Source organism: Phalaenopsis equestris, unplaced genomic scaffold (assembly GCF_001263595.1).
Source record: "Phalaenopsis equestris unplaced genomic scaffold, ASM126359v1 Scaffold000372, whole genome shotgun sequence".
In the NCBI taxonomy this organism is placed as follows: Eukaryota; Viridiplantae; Streptophyta; class Magnoliopsida; order Asparagales; family Orchidaceae; genus Phalaenopsis; species Phalaenopsis equestris.
In genome coordinates, this window is record NW_018164814.1 from 1,281,367 (window position 1) to 1,299,711 (window position 18,345).

General features: G+C 33.7%; 1 protein-coding gene across 1 annotated transcript in view; it reads left to right on the forward strand.

The window, feature by feature from the left end:
• The first annotated feature begins 986 nt into the window (after positions 1–986).
• LOC110026449 (mitochondrial import inner membrane translocase subunit TIM44-2-like) overlaps positions 987–18,345 on the forward strand; it is a 36,203-nt gene continuing 18,844 nt past the window's right edge. The window contains exons 1-6 of the mRNA XM_020727386.1: positions 987–1,334; positions 7,029–7,120; positions 7,833–7,907; positions 8,027–8,102; positions 17,710–17,754; positions 17,835–18,278. Coding sequence (XP_020583045.1) covers positions 1,185–1,334; positions 7,029–7,120; positions 7,833–7,907; positions 8,027–8,102; positions 17,710–17,754; positions 17,835–18,278 — 882 coding nt within the window. The 5' untranslated portion in view covers positions 987–1,184. The remainder of the gene's footprint in view (positions 1,335–7,028; positions 7,121–7,832; positions 7,908–8,026; positions 8,103–17,709; positions 17,755–17,834; positions 18,279–18,345) is intronic.

The following is an 18,345-nucleotide window of genomic DNA, read 5'->3' on the forward strand; positions in this document are numbered from 1 at the left end:
CCATTTGGGGTCATAGTTCAATCTTTTGTTGTTATGCATTGGCACTACCTTCAGATAAGTGTTTTTCGATCTCCTGCTATGGCTATGATGGCTCTTAAGACCTTCATGATTTGACATAACAGTTGATCCATTATTTGAATTCTTAATTCCATTCCTCGTTGTATGCATTCCTCCATGTCTTCTTTGATGTGTTATGCGCGGCTGCTTTTCTCCAACAACTTTCTTCTCTTTGTGATCATTGCGCTTCTCTTTTTGTTGATGATAAGACTCCACATTCACCGTACATTTTGAGACGTTGAATAAAAATTTGTCTGGGAGACACAACTAAGAAATAGAGTGCGAGGAGGAAGATGAGGAAGAGAGCAGACGACCTAGCAATGAACAATAAAATTGTTTAGTCTTTATTCATGAAATGAACCCCACAGGAACGGGGGTTGTGCAATTATATTTTGCACCCCTAAAGTAAATAGGTACGACAAATTTATTTTGGTCTGCAAATAAATATAGAGCCAGGAGCCTGAAATGACACTCAACTTGACGGGCCCGGGAGTCTGAGATGGCTACCGGGGCGGATGGAGCCCAGAGTTTGAGATGACTTCCAAACCAGATGGGGACGGTAGCTTAAAATGTCTTTCAGCTAGATAAATCCTAGAGCCCTTGACAGTTCATGCCCGACTTTTATGGGTCAGACAACTATACAAAAGAGTATTGAGGGAATTGCTTGTAGCTCGACCTGATTGGAGAAATGTTGTTAATTTTTGTCTACGTGAGTCTTGTTTTGATTAAATTTAGGAAGGTGGTCAAAATTTGTCATTCTTTGGATTGTGCCTTACGAGCTCGATGACATCAGATCATCTCGTCTGCCGGTCGTCGGATCTTTTTAAGATTTGTGCTGATATGTTTTTGATGCACACATTGTTTTTACAATTTTGGCTAAAAAACAAAGTCTACTTTATTGATTTTCAACTTTAAACCCCACGTGAAGGCTAAACCCTACTGAAGGCCAAAGAGCGATTTGGGCACTTGCGAACCGTAGGTTGCGCACGAGCTGATACCTGGTTGCAATGTGGCATCGCCGACTTCTGCGCGGCTGCAGCTCGAGCTTCCTCGAACCCTAACCCCTCGTTTCCTTCTAACCTCCGCTCTCTGCAAATTTTCGCCATAGCTGACGGTCTTCTCCATCCATGTCGTGGCTAAAATCCGCCGTCAGAAAATCCGTCGAGGCCAGCGGCAAGCACAATCTCACCCGCGCTGCACGCAATTATGCGGATACCGTCGTCCATGACGTCCGTCCGGCTGTTGCTGATAGGGTTAAGATCCAACACGATTCGATGGTGAGTGCGATTTCACGCTTGTATATTGTTTCTGAGTTAAAGAAAAAAAAGTCATCAATATAACCATCGGGAGCAGTTTCTTGAAAGCTTTTCGTGTTGGATAGGAAAGTAGTTTTTTTTTTCTTAAACTTACTTTACTTGTTTTTTTCCCTTTTGCCGTCTCTCTTGTTAAGTTCTTTTTCCAAAAACCGGATTATTCATTGTTTCTTGAAGTTGGTCATATTATCGCCCGCATTTTAAGTTTGCTAATTTCCCAGAAGGTTTCTTGGCAATTGGTCTGCTTGAGATTGCTGATGTAATAAAATTGAGGGAACTTGCTCGCTAGCATGATTAAATGAGATATCCGATGCATGATGTGCAGATTATTTGGACTTGCTTAAGTAGCTAATTGTGGAACATTTTCTGCTGTAGCAGCTGGAAGAGTAAAATTAATAATTTGCTTGGAAGGGAGGAAAACCAGCTTAGGGTGAGTTTGGAGCGGGGGTGCGACGGCGGTGTGGTGCCGCACCGCAGTGCTTCCTATTTTTGTAGAACTGTTTTTTTCCCGGGTTCTCAAAAAGTTGCAGCTAAAAACTGGGTTTTCACACCATAGCTGGCTACTTATCGTGGTTGCTAGAAAACTGGGGTCCAACTTTTTTTAAAAAAATTCTTCATAATAGCTACTACAGCTTTTTGAATTGCACCTTTTTCTTCTGCAGCTTCTTTAAACAGCTGTAGCTGCCCCAAACAAATTCTTTGTAGCATAGCTTGTTCTGTTATATTCCTTTACTGTAGTATTCTCTATAGATGGTCGTTTTTTGATTTTGTTACCCTTATTTTGACTATGCACTTGTATCATAGTTCAAATTTCAGATCAGCACTCATTGGTGCCAAAACTACCGAATGAAAAAGTATTTTTTGAATCATTTGTGCATTCATTTCAAAGTTGATATTTCTACACTTTTTTTGATGGCATTGCCTGGAAAACTTGATGCTGACACTGAAATTCCAGAGACAATTTACAATAGATTTTGAGGGGCAAGGAGGGGGGCCACTTTACTTTCTTATATAAGTGCCTCGGGTTATACTCGGCCACGAGGTTCTCAAGCTAAAAGCCATGTCTTTATTATGCTCTTTCACGATGATTCAATTTATTAGTTATCAAATCATATGTATTTGTCCATCTTTTGATGTTCAATAGAACTAACATTTTGTGACATCGATAAAAGAGATTCAAGGAAAATATACAATAAATTGCACAAGGGTAAGAATCTCTTTAATAGGCATAGATAATGCATTTTATAGTTTCCTGTTTTATAAAGCTTAGAATAGTAATCCACAATTTGATTTAGAACAATATAATCAATGGCTTTAAAACTAAAAGTTCAAGCACTCACACTATTTTTTAACTTTGTAATTGATGGAGGCTTAAACTACCAACAGCTAGTGGCTTCAGCGGATGCTCACAGTGGGCAGTGGAGGCGAGTAATAAATCCTAGTATTAAATTGCACCGCTATTCATCTACTTCAAGGATCTATATAAGCTATATATGCACCTGTTTTAGGAAGTTTTATTACATCATTTCAACCCACCTGCTTTAGTTGAATGCTTTGTTAAAAGAGAGAGTGATTCTTTTTTCAGCGTTATTTAGTCCCTTTAGATCTTTTTTTAACAATCCTATTTTATTCATAACAATAAAACCATTCTCTATGTCCTTCTTCTTTACTTGAAAATCACTAGATACATCATATTTTGTCATGCCATGTGATTGATATGTTATTTGATTCGAACTTTGCCATCCATGATGCTACAACCTAGGATAAGTCCTATGATCTCTAACAATCGACTACCAAACTCCAACTCATGATGGTGGATATTTTCATCGTTTATTGCAACATGCTTCCAAAACCATTGACTTTACTCATTATCAAGTCTAGTTGCATCATTTCATATGCCATAAGAGCTATGTGTGGTTGAAGAGGGCATACTGAGCTTAACATATGAAATTTTGCATCAACCCCAATTTCTATAATGTCACACATCTCAATTGATTTTGGCCACCAATCTACTAGCACACACAATAAAAAATTCCATTCAGGGCATTTGTGTTGCATGATTGACTTAGATGTTAAGCTCTATTTTGAAGTTTTTTTATTTTTTTATTTTTTTCTTAAATGTGAAAACTAAGTGAAAGAAGGAATTTTAATTTTTTTATCAAAAGGCCTCTTTTTTGAGGCAACAATAAGAAGTTTCCAACTAAGTTGTCATTGTAAGAACCTTTTACATATTTGCTTGTATGTCGAGATGAAAAACAAACTGGTTGAAAGTTTTTGTTGATCTTTTGCAATCTTTGCACCACCAATTTCTTCTTTTAAATAAGAAATTGATCTAAGTGTAGCTGGATACACCAAAGTGGTTTACACATATATAAGCCGGTCTAACTTGAATGCAATTAACAATCATTTGTTTACATGATATTTAAGTAGGTTGAAGGTAATTATCTGTGTTGATTTAATTTTACGCTGCTGAATTATTTTGGGAGAAGCTATTAAATAGCTTTAAAAATGGAAGAAAATTGAAAGGAGTCTTTGCAAAGAAATAAATGTTTGTTTTTAATTTTGGAACTTTGAAAGATAAAAAAGTGGTCATTCATTTGGTTTAGTTTCCATGTTTTATGCTAAATTGATTTAGAAAAAGCGTGTAGTTTAGTTTTTTAGTAATATATTTCACATTACTTCCATTGCTGATAATAAAATTTTTTGGTGTTAATCAAACATATATGCAAATGATTAAAAAATTAAGCTTGAACATGAAAGCATCACAACCATATTGGAATTCTTTCTTAAAAAAGAGCAGTGAAGCTCCCATTAGTAAAATGTGTTTTATGTGAGTTTTCCTTCGGTAAGTATTGTTATGAAATTGGTGCATTGTTTAATCCATGGTGCCTGCCATACTTTGTCAAGCACGCCATAACAATTTGGTAGAAATATGCCTCCTTATGGTAACAAAGTTATTAATTTATTTTTGCTTAATGATACTAAATACATTTTGACACCACTTAATCATATTCCATCGTTAGGATATGGAAAATGGAAAGTGAATCCTTTGTCATTGAAGCAATCAATGAACACATTAAATAAAGAACCATTTTACTTTTATTGAATGTGAAAATGAGGAAGTGGAGGAAAAGATAATGTACCTGATCTATTAAAAGATTTATGGACGTCACACTTTCTGAGTTATTTAGTGTATTAAGATCTTTGCATAACATTTAACATAAAATTGATATTTTGAAATGCGGCACATTACTTACACACTTTCACTGTTGTGCGAGTCTAATGGAACTTGCTGATATTTTATGATAGGATGAGAAATTGCTTAAAAGGGCTTAATTAAAGAAAGGTTAAACCCATGTGTAGTGCCTATTTCTTTTCACTTTTAAAAGGAATAAAACATACAAAATATGTGAGAATATCCATGCTATTTGTAGAATTACAATCATTTGACTTAGCTGCATGCTATTCATGTTGATTTTTACATAGGCCATTGATTATTTCAAAAATTGATCTTAACGGGCCATAATCAATTTAGAATCATACACGAGGATGAGTGAAAAAAAAATTGTTAGATTTTATGGGGTGTCTATGAATAAATCATTATGCCTTCTGGTTCATCAAACGAGGCTTGCACATTCTAACATTTTTTAAGACCTTTTCTTAATATTTTGTAGATATTGATGTCAATGATATACTTATATTTAGTAAATTTAATGACGAACTATCTTTTCATTTGTGAAAAATTCTTGACATTTTTAAAAGAAGAGACTATTTTAAATCTTTTGAAGTGTTCTATCATGAATAAAATTGTATTCTTTTTGGGTCATGTAATTTTTTTTCAAGAAGTTTAGGATAGTAAAAGCCATTTGTTCAGCTCCCAATTCCAAAATCCTTTATTGAGATAAGAGGCTTCATGGTTTTTCTATATTTATCGTCATTCTATTAGAAATTTTATTAATATAATTGCTACTTAATCTATTTTCTTGAAAGCTACAATTTTGTACCACTAATATAGCTCATGATGGTTTTAACTTGATTTAAAAGAATATTAAAGAAGTAATACATTGTCGATATTTGATGATTTTTATTTATGTTGAAGGTGTTGCATTCAATATTGGTATTAATACTATAATAATTAAAATATGCATCTAATTGTCATCTTATATAATCTAAATGATGAAAAGTATATATTATGTATGATTTAATATTTTTTCACTAACCTTTTTTTTATAACTATTTGACCTACTTGCAACTAAACCAAATACTACACTCACATTCCTTAAGAAAATAAGTTAATAATAGAGAAATAACTTTCCACATTTTATTATTTGCAGGTTTCAAACATTAAAAGACTAACATTAGCATATTTTATTTGATTGTTGGTATTGGGAAGGGGATAATGATGATGATATTGTATGTAGTTTTATGGCTTGAATCCATTTTCTTGTGGTTGCTAATTTTATCTTAGTCGTACTGTAGTCTATACTCCTTTTCCTATATTATATTCTATATTTCGTCTGAGGTTTTAAAAATCGGACCGGACATTATACCAAAAGAAAAAATGTTCAAAAGTTTGAAGGTGGACCGAGGGTTGAACATGTTAATATTATAAACTTCGAAATTGTTTAAATATGACTTAAGATAGTATAATAAGTATATTCTATGTATATTTAATTTATTTAAAATTTTAAAAAACTATAAATAAAAATATAAATAAATATTGTGATATGTTTTGTCAATTATTACAGCCAATTCTCATAGTCCAACCCAATTTCTATATCCCGACCCAACTAGTGTCCATAATCCAACCCAATTCTTCATTCCTATAATTATTCATATAACTCAATTAGTCTTTGATCATAGATGAAAGCAAAATTTTTTAGCTTTAAATTAAAAAAGAAAGAGGAGCTTGTAACTCACTTTGTTGCTGGGGATATTGATTTTAATTTGCATGTTGATTTAATTTTTATATCATACATGAGAATTTTAAAAAAAATATATTTTTAGCTTAATAAACCTATTTACAATCAACTACATCATTGAGTAATGTTAATTAAAAGCTCTAATATTGAATCGGTTGCTGTTTAACAAAACTTGATTGAATTGGCCGATTTTTTTCAAACTGGTATTGATTGACAGTTTGTCAGCTGAACTGCTGGTTTGTGGCGGTTATGGATTATTAATGTGGGAGTCCATTTTTGCATGAATAACTATCAGAGTTATGAGCAGTTCACGGTTAAACCAGTCGAACTGATTGGACCAGCTTAGTTTTTTCTTACAGCATCATTGAAACACCAGCCTTTGCCCATCATCCATGTTTGCAACCCTTTAATATGATCTCAGTTATCTCACCATATTATACATGGTCTGCTTCATATATTTCTTGTTATATTGCTTTCTATGTTTTGGCTTTTTTTTAAAGCATGTGCTACCCATTAATTCTCTACAATTTGTCACGTGTAACTCCAGATCTTGTCATATTATCATATCCCTTTTTTCCCATCATAAATTAGTACTCTATCCTATGAATTCAATTTTTTTTCTATTATACTTTATTGTAATGTTTTATTTTTCCGATTATTTTAATAAATTTCAATAGGTTTTAAAAAGTGATTGTATATTAAACATGGTGACGATGTTTTTGGCACACTCTTGCAGCATTGGTTGATTACAGAGCACAAATGTGGAAATCCTCGCCAATTCAGTGTGTTTAATGAGTTTTCAAAGCGACTTAAGGGAGAAGCGAAAAGGTAACATCAATTTTTTATTTTGAGTTGTCTTTCACTTTTTTTCCAACCAAGCTATTAAATTGATCCAAATTTAGGATGAGATGCATTTATGTTTGAGCAGCTCTAAGATTTATATCTAGATTGATATGATTGATCTTTAGTGACAAAAAATTTTTTTTTGATACAGAGGAAAGCTTTTTTTTGGTGTTAAAACTTTGAGCCTGATTTTTTTTTTTAATTTTTTGTTTATTTTTTTTTAACCTGTATTTTGACTGTTTTATTTAAGGTTGAAGGCTTTAGTTAAGAGGGTCATCAACAAGTCGACAATATGAACTTTTGTGCTTGAATAATTTACTTTTCAACTGTGCCGTGCTGTTTTCTAATACGTTAAGGATATTGTTTACTATTTTCTACCTTCACTTAGGCTAGTTTTTTTTGTTTTGTTTTTTAACGGGCTTTTATTGGTTTATGTGTTTTGATATAACTGATAAGTCGGAGATACCTAGTGAAATGAGATAGATTCCCAACTTATAGAACCTAGGTCACCGTGCCATATTTGTCATTTATTCTGGACATGCATGATCTTTTTGAATATTTCAAAGAGTAAGTAGATGAATAAGATTTAGTTGTATGGGATATATTTATCTCTCACAAAAATATTTATTTATTTAAGTTCTTGTTCCAGTATATTGAGTCTCAATTAAAAGATAACTGCTTGTTTGCTTGATGACAGCAATCAAGAATTTCAAAGATCTATTAAGGATCTAAATGAGAAATTGGGAGTTGTTAAAGAAGATCTGAAGATAAGGTAAACAAATTTCTTTTAATCATCTTTAAAATTTGTGGTGACAGTTCAGAAAATAAATAGTGTCTCCAGATTTTTTCTTCAAATGAAGATTTAAAGATACTTCTTATTGATAATTGCAGAACAAGAAAGACCACTGAAAAACTACACAAGAGAGTGGATGATGTTTGGAGTGAAGCTGAGGCAACATCAAAGAAGGTTAGTTTAATATTTTGGGCATTTACATTCATACCACACAACTTTTATGTAATTGCATATCTAACACCTAAACTTTACTTTTTTACATTTATACCACCCAAATCTTTCTCATCACATTAAAAATACCACCATTTTAAAAAGTGAAATACACCTTTCCATGCATAGGCTTGGTACTACGTATTTAAAAATTGAAGTTTAGGTGTTAGGTATATAGTTACATTGGGAATGAGTGGTATGCATGTAAATCTTTATTAATATTTTTGAGTTCAATGCTTAGAGAATAAATGAAGTTGTTTCTGCATGTAAAAAAAAGGCTTTACTGGTTAAGCTTATGGTCAGCTTCAATGATATTATTGATGCCAAAAGGGTGTCTTATGATACTTGTATTTTTGTTGCTATATTGTGGATGGCGTTTAGATATGAAGTGCCATATATGTAGCTATCTTTTGCAGCTGTTTCTTGGACTATTGGGATTTGATATTATAATTTTTTTTTGTATTTTCTATTGAAAAGTACTTTGTTGAATATGATTCTGGCCATTTGGGAGTAGAGAATATTGCTAATGGGTTATACATTTCATTACTTAATAGGTTTCTGCTACAAAAATGCCAAAATATTAAATCTATTGGCTATTTAAAGCAAATTAAGTTTTGATTGAGTTTGTTTGGACAAAGTAATGCTCGAAGAAGTACAAATGAAGAGACGTACCAAAAGAGGTGCCATTAAATGATGACATGTACTTATTAATTTTGCTTGAAATTGCATCATTAATAAGGGAAGCTGCATATGTGATTTATGGCGAAATTTTACTTTATTGTGTAGGCGACCTAGTGTTTTTGTTTGTGTTTGAGTTTGTCTTGTTAGGCCCAAAAATAGGGTTTAATTAATTTCTTTTATTGGATTAGGGATAATTAGCTAGAATCTTATTACCTAAAATTAATTTATTTAAATTTGTCAAATTTTCAAAGGCTAAATCAAGCCAATTAAGTCGTTAATGGATATTCCAAATTAATTTATGAAGTTTTCATTAATTATGTGGTATGTTTATGTTATATCAGTTTGATGATAATAATTTCAAGATGGGGCTTAAGGTGCTCATTTTTCTCCGTCCAAATTTCATGGAAAAAACATGTATGTGTCAGACTGATATTTGCTGCCACCTGTTTGTTTGATAGATCGGTTGGTCGGGACCATTTCTAGAAAGCTCTTATTGCAAGCAGGCTCTTCGAGCCAATTGAACATGATGAAATCACTCCATTTGCATGCAATTCGTCTTGCAAAAGTAAAACATCTAAACTTCTCAAAGGCATTGCAACCTTTATAAGTGACTAAATCACTAGTTTTTCATGGTACTAGATTGTTATCAAGAAGGAGAATTTTTTGCCGTAAAAATAGCAGAGCTCTATAGCCGTTTTTCGTTGACCTTCAATTTTTTTTCTCAGAATATTTGTGATGTACGCATGCATTCGATTCACAAACCATCATCTGATATATAATATAAGGGATTTTTGATAAGGATAATAAAGTTTACACATTTCTTTCGCATGAGATTAATAGTTAAGTCGACTCAATTGTATGTGAAGGCTCAATTGTATGTGAAGGACACTGTGAGATTGCATAGAGTACCCAATGCGATTGTGCCTAATTGAAATAATAGGTTTACTTTGAGGCTATGGCGGGGAAGATGATTTGGGTACATTATTAATGTCACCATAGGTTTTCATTTTCAAAAGGATAAGCAATAAGAGAAAATTAACTAGATTTTAGAAGAGCTATTGAGATTATGTGTTCCAAATATTGCTTTTTGCTGATCTATTGATATTTCATGTTTTGGATTTTGGCCACGGTTGATATGATTAGATTCTAGGGATAATTACATATACTGCACTCGAAATACTGATATGTACAAATTTGGCACCTATGTGATTTTTTTGAACCACCGATTCAATGCATTTACACGAGCCACGATCAAACCATTGAGAATTTGTTAAAAATGAAAAATATGGGTTGGTGGTGTTTTATCATGTTTTATCATGAATTTTGATATTTGAGTGAGAATTTGAAAAATCGAAGAAAGGGGGTGATTGTTTTGTAAATAGTAATGTTTCAGGGGCTATGTATGTAATTGCCCCTAGAATCTATTGGTTAAGTTTGTGTACAATAATAGTTTTTAGTTTGATATTGAAATGACATCGTATAAATTCTTTTACAAGAAAATGTAGAATATCTTTAAGTTGGATTGAAATTGGAGGAAGGAGGGTGTTGGGGGCCATAAGAAGTTGGTGAAGTCATTAAAAATATTAGGGTTATCAAAGAAATAAGCAATGTTATCTTGCGGACAAAAAAAGTGCTATAATTTCAAGCATGGAGTAGCATTCATGAAGGTCACCCATTGAAAGTAAGGAGATTTGAGAGTAGAAATTAGTCCTCTTTTGAAAAAAGAGAGAAAAAAATTCTTTTATCTGAAGCTTGCATTAGAGTCTCACATCCCTTACTTGCTCAGATTGCTATAGTAACGTCTGTGTGCTTTTGCTTCTCACCTCGCATGCCCTCTTTGTTGGTAGCTGATGCGCTAGGAAAGCCTCGTCAAATCAATCATGAAATCACTAAGGGTCTGTTGGTAGCTGCAGCTTATCCAACTTATGTTGATAAACAATTTATTCAGACAAACTGCGTATTAGCAGTTTATCCTGATAAGCTGGTTGATTGTTTGGTTTGTACGTTTGGAAAACAGTTGATTTACAACTGTTTCTGGATAAATGACTATTCTTCCCCACATCTGAATATCGTACCATGAGATAAAAGTGTCTCCAACCCTCTCAATGACTGTCAATGGAACAACTAAAATCCTGACAGGTATTTAGACAAAAATATTGCAACAGGGAGCTCAAGCTACTTTCTTTTTGGGTAAAATGCCGAATCACAAGCGCTTTTAATTGAAATTTGGAAGATTTACCAATACTGACACCAGAACCAAAGTTGCTCAATATCTGGGCGGTTCAATTCCACAATTTTGAAGCATTCATAAGCAGTATAAGCGTACCCAAGAACCAATCTACATATATGAATTAATCAAATTGCATTTTTAAATTTTGATTCGTGAACAAGCCTTCTAAAACCAGATAACATATTACAAATTAAATGCAGAACGATCCAGTTTGCAAAATTGCTTACTCGAGGGATCTGGTGAGAAAAGATTCTGTAATTTTGGGCCTATATTATATACATCAAACAAATAACCACTTCCAAGTCCCCGTCCACGATATTTTGAATACAACCATCAGTCAAATAAGAAATTCCATAAATTGCATATCCTTGGTTACAAATGCATCTCAGTAGCAAATACGAGAAAGTGTTAATACACAAAGATCTGGAAAATTTTATAAGAAAATGAAACATGCAAATACGAAAGAAGAATAACAAATTTGGCTTAGGATCACCAACCCTGCACATCCACATTTTCACATTTTATAAACACCCAAAGCATTAAGAATACTTCGTTAATCCGAACTCATTGAAGAAGATATTCACATTAATAAACTCGAAAACTAGTAAAACAACTTCAAAAAATAATAAAAAAGAAGTTGAGAAGCCAAACAGAAAACCTAGCAAATGTGCAAGGAACCTAACTTTAAATCAAGAATAGAAAGAATGATAGAAAATCACAAATTTCAAGAAATAGAGCAAGGAATAGTGATCGATATCTCGTCGGAACTTTCCGCGAGAGAAAAAGAAACACAGAAACAAGACCGCCGGATTACGAAGATCTCTAGGAGTCCGATAGCTAGCTCTTCGTCTTCGTAAGTGAAATGAAAAAAAATGACGCATCGGCCGCCGTTTCTCCGAGATAGCGAACCGTCACAGCCAAATGGTTAAGCTCTCAACTTTGCTTTATTTTTAGGGTCTGCGCAGAATAAGCAGTGCCGAAGGAACGCGGAGGAGTGTCGAAGGAACGCGGAGGAGCTCTACGAGCTCGATGACGAACGAAGAAGGAAGAAATGCCGAATTCGGGAGGGGCAAGGGCAGCAGGGTAATTCGGGAGAAAATGCGACGTGGGAACACGGCCCGCAGGGATGACCCAACAGTAGGGCTGTTTTAAGCAGCCCCAAACTGGCCTCAAGTCATGAGCTGCATATAAAGCTGTAAAAAAAGCTCTTTGTTCGCTTGTGTTCAACTCGTTTTAGCTCGAAATAAAAAAAATTATATAAATATTATATAATAATATATTACATATATTATTTATATGATAATATATTATATAGATTTATATCTAAGTTAAAAATGTAACTTCTCGTGCGGTAATGTGGTTATACACTTTTTTTTTGCATACATTTGGTCCAGATTCAAATCCAACACCCTACATATATTTTTTCAAATTAATTTTAATGAGCCAATTTCGAGCGACCATAAGTCGAAGACGAACACGAATATTTAAATCGAGCAGACCACAAACACATCTTTCACGAGCCGGTTTCGAACACGAGCCGATTTTTAACACGAACAATTTCAAACGAACCGAACACGAGCCAAGCCTGAGCTCGCTCAAGCTCGGCTCGTTTTTTAGCCCTAGCTGCATGAATGACTCGCCTGCCTCGGCCATGTAGATCTCAAAGCACAAACTGCTAGCCCCATGAATTTTGTCATCTTCATTTCTTCGCTACTCTTTTTTTGAAAACAAAATTAGTTGACCCATCTTGATTTCATCTACTTTCTTACATGCTTGTTTGCTTGTTCCCTTTCTCTCACCACATCTCCGATCATCTCTCAAAATCACTTAGATGCTCAACCTTTTTTGCTCCCTGATCTTGCCCATATTCTTTCTCTGACTCATCATTCATGACTCCATTCCATGCGCTTTGTCTCCCACTACGCAATTCCCATTCCTATGCCAACGCCTATCTCCTTAGGCTTTTAGCTTCCTCATGCTTGAAGGCTACAAACTCAATCATCTTAAGTTTGTTGACATCAAATTTGACTTTCTTGCTTCTTCACCTCCTAAAATCTAGTGACTTCACGCCCAATCATTTGTAATATTTTGATCTTTTTCCTGCAATAAATCCTTGCACACAAATGTTGGAATAGAAAAAGTCTGATGGCTCCACATTCTTTTTATATTTGATCCTATAGGGGTGAAAAATCACCATGGGCATTCGTCGTATCTTCTTTTTTTTTATTCTGCCATAGTCCCATCTTCTTGTCTGTTGACCTTTGATTTGGCAGAAATTTGAAGACATTGAAGTTTTTGATACGGTCTAAAAATAAAAATCAGCCTTACGTCCAAGTCTGCTGATTTTATTTCCTTTGTATCTTTGATCTGATTTGGAAAAAAATGTCACCCCTAGCATTTGATGAATTTTTTGATCTACGACTAGAGTTTTGCCTTCTTCTATTTCTCTTTTGATTCAGGCTTATTGAGATGAATGCTCACCATTGGTGGCTATACCTGACCTAAACATTTTGTTAACTTCATTGTTTTTAGGTAGCAGTGTTGTGTATGACTGTTAAGTGGCTTCAGCATTGCTGACATACTCATGAACAACTGAAGGCGAGCAGGGTGTTATTCTCAGTGCTGAAATTTTTTTTGGGTAAGAACATAGCTGGCAGAGTTGCATTTTCTACATCGTAACCCATTGTAATCCGTTATTGATTTGTCACATTAGTTCTCAAAGTTACTCCCCAAAAGATAAAAATATAATATTTTGTCGCTGTACATTTGAGACAAACTTTAGATAAGAGGTATCATGTAAATACATTGGCTTATTACCAAACCAATCACATTTTGATTTTTTTATTATCATATGCTATGCCTTGCATAAGAAGTTCTAATTACAGAATAGCTCATGGTTGTGAAGACAAATTTATACAAATGCTTTGGCGAAACAACATAAACAGCTTCTATTTAATTCTGGCTTGGCTTTAATATGTTTGATGTGCTTTGAGAGGTAGTTTTGGCCTCAAATGTGTTTAAGGCGAGAAAAAAATTGGCGGGTAAATAACTTTTGTAAGTTATATCATATTCATGCGTTCTATGTATGATAAAATTTCCACATGCTAAAGAATATGAGATGAAATAAATTTGTGCAATACCTTAACAATTTTATTTTGCCACAAAACGTGAGCTATAACTCCTCCAAATAAATTGTTTAAAGTTTTTAAGAAGCAAAGTGCATCATAGGTAGGGATGTGCAAACAATTTATATGGATGGATCGGTTCATATATTTGTCAAACTTAATGGAAATGAAATCTAAATTTCGAAATATCAAACTAACCAAAATTTTGTTAAATTAATCCAAACCGAACCGAAATATAACTTGGTTTAATATGTTCCTTTTTTTACAAATCGAAATTTAGTATTGGGCTTAAAATTATTAAGAATCAAGCTTTTGTTTGGAGAGATTCTTCTCACCATTTTCCTCCCCTCTATTGTATTGTGAAATTAACAAAATAGTGGAGGCTTGCCATGCTGTGTTGGTAATGGACTATCCGGGGCATGTGAATTTAATTTCTCAATATAATATTACTTGGTTTAATAAAGTTCAAAATGGATCCAAAAATCAAAAACCAAATACTAAGATTTTCAAAGCAAAAATCCGAATCTACATTTCAAAATTGAATCAAATAATCCAAATGCTAGCCATTCAATTTGCTTGTTTGGTTTTGACCTAATAATGCAGATCCCTATTCATAGGCATGCCTAGTGTCTAAAACTAAAGCACATACATTGGGGAATTTGTAAGTAAATTGATTAAGTATGCTGATGCATTAAAGTACCTTTAGGTACCATTTTATGTCTTAAATGATCTTAACTCAATCCAATTGCTCTAGTAGATCCTTGCAGTGATGCAAGGTGGACAAGAGTAGCCTCCTAAGGATAATATATGACTAAAATGCCCTCTATATAATTAACTTATTGTAATACTCTCTCGACCTCAACTAAAATACATACAATATCAACTTTTGGTTGAAAATGCTAATAGACCGATGACCATAGTTTGATATTTTTGTCTCTTAGTTGATTTTTGGGTCTCGATGAACATTTTCTCTATTATGAGCTTTAATTATATAACACCTAAAAAACCTAATCAGTTGGGTCACTTAGCTTATTGGGCAAGGTTGCAGGATCCACTTTTGCTGATTCTAAACTCATGAATGGAGCAATAAGCCCTATCCTATAAATTAAAGCTTAGTTCTTTCCATCGATATAGGCTTTAGTAGTAATTTATTTTGGCACCAAGCCCATGAAACCGCTTGATCAAAACTCCAATTTTTTTAGTAGTGATTTATTTTGGCTTCTAGCCCATGTGCCCACTCGATCAAAATTCAAGCTTTGTAATGGACGTTAGCCCCAACCCAACTTTATACTAAAGCATGCTTCTATGCTAATAAATCTTCTATACGAAACTAAATCTATCAACCAAAAATATATGCATCCACCTAGGTCAACTCAATATTGTTTAGAGGAGACAACCTATGGTTGCTAATTAGATTCGATGAATGTAATAGCTTACTTCCCTTTGATGCTATTATATTAGGTTTATCAGTATACATGGGATATCAGGACTCTGCTATTCCAACTAGTTTTACTTCAATCATCCCAACAGTCTCCTATAAATTAATTGCAAACTTAAGCATTAAATGCAAACCTAATAAAGCATTCTTAATTGAGAGCACGCTCTCATCCTTGCGCATGGGTAATGCTAATTTTCTCTACATCGATCCAATTTTATTAGTTTTATCTGAAGAGACTACTCCCTATGTGAAAATTTGGATTAAAAAAATGAGAGTATATTTTCATAAGTGTGGGTTAATTAATTATAAGGGTTTGCACCCATAAGAATTAGATTTATGAAGTCAGGAATGTTTCTTTTCATCTTTGGAAGAGTTGCTTATGCACTCAATTGATTGCTCTCAGTTTAATTTTAAACTTAGTGAATGTTGAATCTATAGCAATTATTGTTCTATATGGTTCATTTTATTTAATATACACACTCGTGCAAAATTAAGTATTCATCTTTCTACCATAAATGATCCAAAATAAGTCTCAACAGAATAATGAAGCCTAGGATCACATAAGGGTCTTCATCTACTGTTTCTTTAAAATTATATGCTAAAGTTCTCATAGTAAATAGTTGGATTAAGATTCCTTCCATTAGCATGAGAAAATTTCTATGCTTCCTTGAGCTGTCCAAGGTGATGCTGTAACTAAATCCTACTATATTTAGCTATTTAGACCTATTCAATATGGTCTCAAATACATAATAATTGGATCTTTGTTCTTACTTGACATTATGGTGCCAAGGTTCCATCCTATCAAAATCTTTAAAGCTAGCCACCACTGTGTACTAAAATCCCTCTTTTTTTTAAGTTATTGTAAACTTAGAAGACTCATGCATTAAACCTTAATTGACAAGATTAAATACTTGACCCTTGATTTGGAGCCAAGGTTCCGTGCTATTAAAAATCTCCCAAACAACCTAGGATTGGTCGTCAAACATGATAAATAATACCCTTTAGTCGTGTCTGGCTTCAGGAAACCTCTTTAATATGGTAACCCATGATAACAAGAATGTTGTATCGTCACAATTTAGGTTTTCTTAGAAGTAGCAAGTCATAACGAGCTCAACGGTTTAGTGCTCGTGGTCGCAATATATTGCTCGACCTAATGTGTAGATATTTTACAAAGCTTTCTATCCTAAAGCTATTATCTTTTCTAAGGTTCCTTAGTAACATAGATTATTACATGGGGAACTTTAGATGCTAGAACTGTGGAATCTTGATAAATTTTTCAATTTTTTTCCCCTATACTGATCCCTAGTACTTGCAAATTTTGAACAACTTTTTTCAAATGCTCGAGCTGAGCGATTTCTTTAATTGAGTGTGCTATACCTTATGGGACAGGTAACTATGTAGGCTTGCATTCTTTAGAAATCTTTCGTCTCAGATCTAAATAAATACTAATCTAACAATCTTTCTAAATATGGTTAGGTACTGGAGGCTCAAAACGTTTCTGTTAGCAATCTTGCTCGCATCTTAATTTTTTTCTCTGTTCACTTTGCTGTAATAAAACATAATCTTACCGGAGGCTCGCATCTTGATTTTTTTGTTTGCTAACAACCTTGAGGACATTCTACCAGGTTTTAAATGCCATATTTATTTGTAAGTTGAGGTATTCATTTTGAGCACTTTAATTGTAGCTGAAGATGCTCTACTAATACAATATGTCGTGCTATTAAGACTTGACTATGTTTTTTTTTTGTGTCAACATTTTTATGCTAAGCGGTTCTAAATGTTTTATGATTATTATTATTTTTTCTTGTTTTACTATCTTCACCTGAGATAGGAATCAATTATTTCTGATCCAAGAAAGGTAGCTGCACAAGTTACCTATGCACATACTTGGTTTCAGATTTTTGTAGACAGCCATTACTGAATTCAATCCTATTCATCATATGCACCAACTATGAACCAATTACTTGCAAGATAGTTTTTTTCTATTATTCTAAAATATATTCTTCTTTATAATATGATGTTGCAATTTTCCGTCTTTTGTGCCTCACTTTTTGTTTGCGCTTGGTAAATTGTTTACAAGGGAACCTAATTTTGCAGGTGGCTGTGAATGTGAAAGAGAAATTGACGGCTGCGAAGGAAGAGGTAAACTAGTGCATTTTTCCGTGTTAAGATAAGACATTACAATGGACTATCACGCTGTTCTTTGTTGCTTTTTTGGGTAGGTCAAAGAGAGTCTTGGACTTGGAACACAGGAAACTTCAGGATCTTCCCACAACACAACCAGTGCAGACTCTTTCAGAGAAGAAGATGGTAACAGTGCGACAGCTAGATTAGAGAGTTCTGAAGGTTATGAGGCTAGCAAGTCTCAAGAACAAGCTGGAGAATCCGACACCTTATTTGGCAGATTTAAAATGAGATTTTCTGCTGCCTCTCCTAAATTATCATTAGCATTTAAGAAAATGCAAGAAACAAAAATTCATGATTTAGCCAAGAAAGGATATGATATGATAAGAGATGAGCTTAGTGCTAGCTCATCTAAAAGAAGGCGCATGCGTTATACATCTACTTCTGCATCATCTGATCCCAGGAGTACTCGAACTGATATTGTTATTGTGCCCTCCAAACAGTCACCACTGGGCGAGAGGTGGGAAGCATTTAAAAGGAAGGTATTTAGAATGCAAATTATGTCTTTTTGTTTTTTGATTTTTATTTTTTAATTTCAGGCATGCTTTG